The following is a 5,845-nucleotide window of genomic DNA, read 5'->3' as shown; positions in this document are numbered from 1 at the left end:
CCACTCATTATGATTACCAACAAAACACACTGAATAAAAATAAAAACACACACACACGAGCCCCAGAAATTACTTTTCAAACTACACTGGGAATGTGGCCTATGAAGTGCTTGTTCCAGCAGATGGCGCAGTTGTGCAACATTTGAAACCATGTCCCCCGGGGAGTGCGGTTTGTAATAGAAACTGAACATGAGCACACAGAACCCCACACAAGAACCAAAAGGTCAATTGAATGGAGAGTGAAGGGCAGCAGTAGTGATGCAAATGAAAACTGAGTGCATGTAAAGCAGGCTGCAGGTGCTTACTGTCACTGTGATTCACTTGGAGGGCAGTGAATCTGAATGACTGACTACAATAATTTGCCTGCGTTTCAGTCTAGGCGGTGTTACAGTGTTTATGCATGAAGGCGAAATCTCAGCTCTGCGCAGTGCAACTTAAAGCACCTCTGATGCGTCTGCACATACTGGCAGACTTTCAATCTCTTCTTCCATACTAAACTGAAAATACTGACGTTATCAGTACTCTGCTTTGTGCTCATCCCAGGAGGCTGGATGTTACTCAGGGGGCGGTGCACCTCTTCAGACCCCTCCCGCCCCCAACCCACTTCTCTCTCTCTCACACACATATACACACACAACACACAAACACCGCAAGCAGACAGGCAGGCTGGCAGCCTTCTCACTACAGCCAGCGCTTCTTGGAGCCGCAGTCACAAGCAGCATCCCATGCCTTTCACCTGCTTGGGAGTAAAACACGCGTCCAGTCCGTGAAGCAGCCACGAAGGGCAGGAGCACCGAGGCGTCCGGGTAAACATGCTGGAAAACGGGAGGAAAGTGTTCAAGGAGGGTCTGCTGGAGAAACGGAGCGACGGGCTGCTGCAGCTCTGGAAGAAGAAACACTGCGTCCTGACCGAGGACGGCGTGCTGCTGCTGCCGCCCAAGCAACACGACCACCAGCAGCATCACGGCGGCGGCGGGGACGCGGGCAAAGTCAAGGAGCTCCACTTCGCCAACATGAAGACGGTGGACTGCGTGGAGCGGAAGGGTAAATACGTGTACTTCACGGTGGTCATGACGGAGGGGAAGGAGATCGACTTCAGGTGCCCGCAAGACGAGGGCTGGAACGCGGAGATCACTCTGCAGATGGTCCAGTACAAGAACCGGCAGGCGATCCTGGCCGTCAAGTCCACCCGGCAGAAGCAGCAGCTGCTCGTGGTGCAGATGCCCGGACAAAAGACCGTGCGCAGCTCTCCGAACGTAGCGTGACCTGCGGCGAGTCCCGCAGACACTGGTGCACGATTTGCGGTAAGACAGCTACAGGAGAAAGCAGTGGAGGGGGCTCCCCCGGGTCCGCGGACCACCCGGGGGTACCCTTTAAATTAAAAAGCGTTTATCTTCTGGATGTTTGAACCAAGAGCAGGGACGCGTGTTTTACTGTCAGTGGTCCAACTAATCCCACGAAACCAGGATTTATTTTGGTGAAACAAAAAAAAAAGTTTAGCGCGCTTTAGGCCTCCTTGTACCCCCCTCGTGGAGGTGAATTCGCTCGCAAGAAAAGAGACTTCGACGGCAGGTTTGACATTTTATAAAAGGGTTTCTCACCAAAACCTACCTTTCGCTCTGATAACCGTAAAATGAAATGATGCCCCTGACATAATCACTTACAGTTAAGTAATTCCGACAATTCACTTCATCCACACATCACCGAAAGACTCGTGTGCGATTTAAAATAGTAGTCCATCTGTCTAAATCTAAATTTAAGCTAACTTTAAACTGGTGTAAAGATTCATGCACTAAAGTTTAAGTAACGCTGAGGTGAAACATCGCGTGCCAAATTACGCGTAGATATGCGCAGACTTTGCAGCCGTCAGGCGTATTCGTGAAGGTGCGCGCGCACATGACGTGAAGCCCACAAATGCGTCTTAAAGTGTTCTGTAGGAGCAGCTGGACGGAGCACGTGCAGCTTTTGGTCCAGTCAAACACTCAAAGCCAGCCTGAATCAACACAGATGTTTGTTTTTCCCAATTCACGGTGAAAAATAATCCGCATCAATTACAAATATGGCACAAACCCTCTTACTGAAGAGTCATTAGAGTGCATTATCTTTAGTTTAAACCCAAACCGCTGTTAAAACACATTCACTGGTTTTGTAAGAGGAATAGATTTCAAAAGCGATCCTTCCCCCACAGTAAATGTCCATAGATCAGGATTTTGCTGTTCTGTGGTCTTAATTGAGTGCACTGCAGAGGAGGAGACTGAGGACATTATTTGGGGATTATAGCATTTGCTGATGCTAATACTGTTAGACTATGTGACAGCAGAAAAACTCAGCAGAAATATGACTTTTTGTATATTTTGCTATTTGTGTTTATTTCTTTCTTTTCCATGCAAAAGCATAATGATATAAATAATGCATACACGTGCAATAGCCTGACTAACTGATTGCATCTGCAGGTTAACTGGACACTCAGCTGGTGGATGAATCTGAACCCGAGGTGCATCTCTCCCTGCTGCTTCCCCACCGAGCCTCCATTCTCCAGGAGAACCCCTCTTCCATGCAGTGGTTTCCACAGACCTGCGCCTCGCCCTTTTTCAGTACAGAGACTTGTTTCACAAAAGACTCATGGACAAAAAGCATGTGAGAAAAAAGAGCTGTGTTCTACCATGCGATGGGTTTATCTCTTATTTATTAGAAGTGTATATATATATTTTCTATAAAAATGTTACATTGTTGATAAATGGAAGAGGAAGGAGTGGCTTTGCGGTTCATAGCCTACAAGGCCATTGGAAATAAGCTTGCATATGTATTAGGATGGATATCGTAGGTTAGCCAAACCAGTTCACTATTAGTAGAATGTGTCACTGTCCATTGTTTTATTTTCCAACTGAACCAAAGACTCATTTCAAAACAATTTTTTTCGCTTGTGCAGTGTTATAACTCACAATACTGAAGATCTGTAGGGAGTCTATAAGCTGATATACCTGCTCAGTATATACAAACATTATTTTCCGCTCTTCATTCGTATAGCGGCAGTATATGGGAGTGTTTTACGGTGTAAATCGATCATAATTTTGTTTTTGTTTTTTTGCTGCATTCATAGATACAGAAGTTGTCTGATATCTTTGCTTTATGTGAGTCTTAAAACTAAAGAAGATGCTAGCTTATCACACTCAGCTGGTTTTCAGTGGTTACAGAGCAGAGCTTAGTAACAGCAGAAGATTATTAGTGCAAAGTAAAGTGGATGTGTGTGAGTTACAACACCAGTTTGCAGAATCTGAGCTGCAATCTGAGACAGGTTCAGTGGTTGTGCTAAATCTTTTCTGGCATGGCTGAAACAGAAGGAAAACTTAAAGAAACAGCAGACCGTCCCAACGTTCTCAGAGTTGTGTGGAATCAGAGATTGTAAAGCTTCTGTTTTTGAGTTTTACCGTCCTGTTAGGGGCCAAGCGAGTCTTTGCAGAGAGCTCATGTGGCTTTTAAGTTATATTAAGTTTCTTACCAACTTCTGAAATTTCAGGTTCATAGGAAATCCAAGTCCTTATTACCGTACTTGGCGTATTAAGTGACTACATAAGCATGATTGGGTTAACAGTATTACTATAGTGATTGTAGTATGTCTGTATGAACCCTACCTCCTCCTTCAGGGGCGGGCCGATCTGAACGAAACTTTGCACAGACACTCATACAGAGATTATTGACATTTATACATAAAAAAAGACCTATTTTAAATGCCAGGTCTTTTGATTTTCATATTCAGTCTCCCCAAATGCAATGTTACCTTCTCCACTTGCAATTAGTTTCATGTGTCACGTTAAACCTACTTGGCCCGTGTAAAACTTAATGGTCATCAGAATTAGATTCTTTTAGAAACTTTGTAACTGAAAGAATCAACTAGTAAAAACTAGTAAAGCGCTATACAAATACAGACCATTTACCATTTGTTCAAATCACTGCTAAAGACGGAGAAATTGAAAAAAGTGCTGCAGGTCCAGATTTTGAGTTGTTCACTGTGATACTTACTATCAGTAAGTAATGTATCAACAAGCATTGTAGTTGTACAAATGTTTCTCTAATGTCCATGTTGCACAACAAAATATTGTGGCATTTAGACCTGATAGGTTTTGTTTTCCCAGTTAGCTGTATTTTGATAGGAGTTTGTGAATTTAAGCTAGCCAGCCATCCAAGTGAAGCTAAAGCACCGTCATTCGCTGTGCTAACAGACATTTATCATGACCACTGAGATTCTTTCTGTCTCTGTAGCAGCTCTGCCTCTGAGAAATGTTTGTAAAACCACAACACTCGTTTGCAAAGTTTTAATAGGCATGACATACTTTTCATGTGAAAGCAAACAGACCGATAATACTTTGAAACGGTGTGGTACATGGCAACATTTACAGGGACATGCTGGGTAATGGGCTCAGAAATGTCCTTGATTGGTTTTCACGATGGAGGAATATCGTGCTGTCAGGAAACATTTTATCTCACTGTGGCTCATGTCGTTTCCTGTTAGCTGGCAGTTTCCCTCTGCTATCCCCACTTGCCAGCGTATCACCGGCAGACCAGCACATGTCTCCGTGTTGTTGTCATCTCCCACACAGGGTCACAGCTTTGCCCTTTATCTAATGCAACTGGTGTGATGCTTCTCTGACATTCCTTCCTGTTGCCATCATTACACACAGTTATAGCTGTGCCCTTTGTAGCCACTGTTCAATTTCTTATTTCAACGTGAGATCTATTTTCATACCTCGATACAAGATACATTCCATTAAAAAAAACAAAAAAGCAAGAAAAAACCAAACCAAACTCAGTCTGTTGTCTCCTGTGCTTTCTTCTCCTGTAGCGGCAGATGAATGTCAGCCCTGCAGGGACTTTTCCGTGACCTGTTTAACTAGCTGCTGCTCTGTCCGTCTCCAGCCTTTCAGTGCTTTACAACCCCTGAACCTCTCACCCCATGTTTCCTGCTCTAAAAGTAGAAACCACAGAGAGAATTGGGTTTCACTGGCAGTTGTCGTTGCTCAGATAAACTGAGCGTGTAATGTCAAAAGCGCACGTGGCTCCAGCTCCTCCTCTGTTCAAAGCAGAGTTAATTTCATTAAACATGGTGCATGTGACAGGCAGCACTCTCTCCAACACAGGAATGCTGGACTACTCTGTGTGAACCATGTCCTTCATTACCTGTTCTGCTTAATGTTCTTATCAAACAGAGCAGAGGCTCTAAGGTGAAGGCTAAGTATGTTTGTATTTCCTTGATGATCAGTGCTACAAGCTGTGACAACAGCAGTACAGGCAGAATGGTTGCGTAATTATCAGTAAGTTTGTGACATTAGCCCACTAATGGCACTACTTATGGATACAGTTTTGAAAATACTCAGTTTGCTGAAGGAAAGAATAAAGTTTAACAAGTATCCAGAATGATCTTTCTAGTTAAAGAGATCGTTCATTTCCATCCAGTAACACATTAATTCCAGAGTTTTACTGCTAACAATAAGTGCATCACAGTCAATGTTTTCTTCTTAACCTAACAAAAGTGGTTAGCTTCTGTGTTCATTTGTAGCTCTGTGTTCAGACTGTCCTACAAAGCAGAGAAAGGATCAACAAGGATACGATTACAGTTCTTGCTGTTGTTGGAGACCGTCCAACATGGCAGCCGGCCCCTCTGAACTAGCCGCGGCAGCTGCTCTTCAAACATTACTTAAGAAGCCTCTGTAGTTCCGTCTTGGCATGTAGGATGAGCGCTAACTCATTCCTCACCATCAGCGGCTCTTTTTGATCTGGAGTATGATGTGGGGGACTTGGTTTTCACGATGGAGGAATATCGTGCCACATATAGGTGCATGTGGCTGCG

The 5,845-nt window shown here is 44.1% G+C and overlaps 1 protein-coding gene across 1 annotated transcript; it reads left to right on the top strand.

Moving 5' to 3' along the window:
• Nucleotides 1-648: 648 nt before the first annotated feature.
• Nucleotides 649-4,939, top strand: phlda1 (pleckstrin homology-like domain, family A, member 1). Its single transcript, XM_005742663.1, has 2 exons — nt 649-1,304; nt 2,454-4,939. Exon 1 carries the CDS (start codon nt 813-815, stop codon nt 1,263-1,265), a length of 453 nt encoding a protein of 150 aa, XP_005742720.1. The 5' UTR covers nt 649-812; the 3' UTR covers nt 1,266-1,304; nt 2,454-4,939.
• The last annotated feature ends 906 nt before the right edge of the window (nt 4,940-5,845 follow it).

Source organism: Pundamilia nyererei, unplaced genomic scaffold (assembly GCF_000239375.1).
Source record: "Pundamilia nyererei isolate P.nyererei 1_Seehausen unplaced genomic scaffold, PunNye1.0 scaffold00122, whole genome shotgun sequence".
Taxonomy (NCBI): Eukaryota; Metazoa; Chordata; class Actinopteri; order Cichliformes; family Cichlidae; genus Pundamilia; species Pundamilia nyererei.
This window is presented reverse-complemented; position numbering and strand designations above follow the sequence as displayed.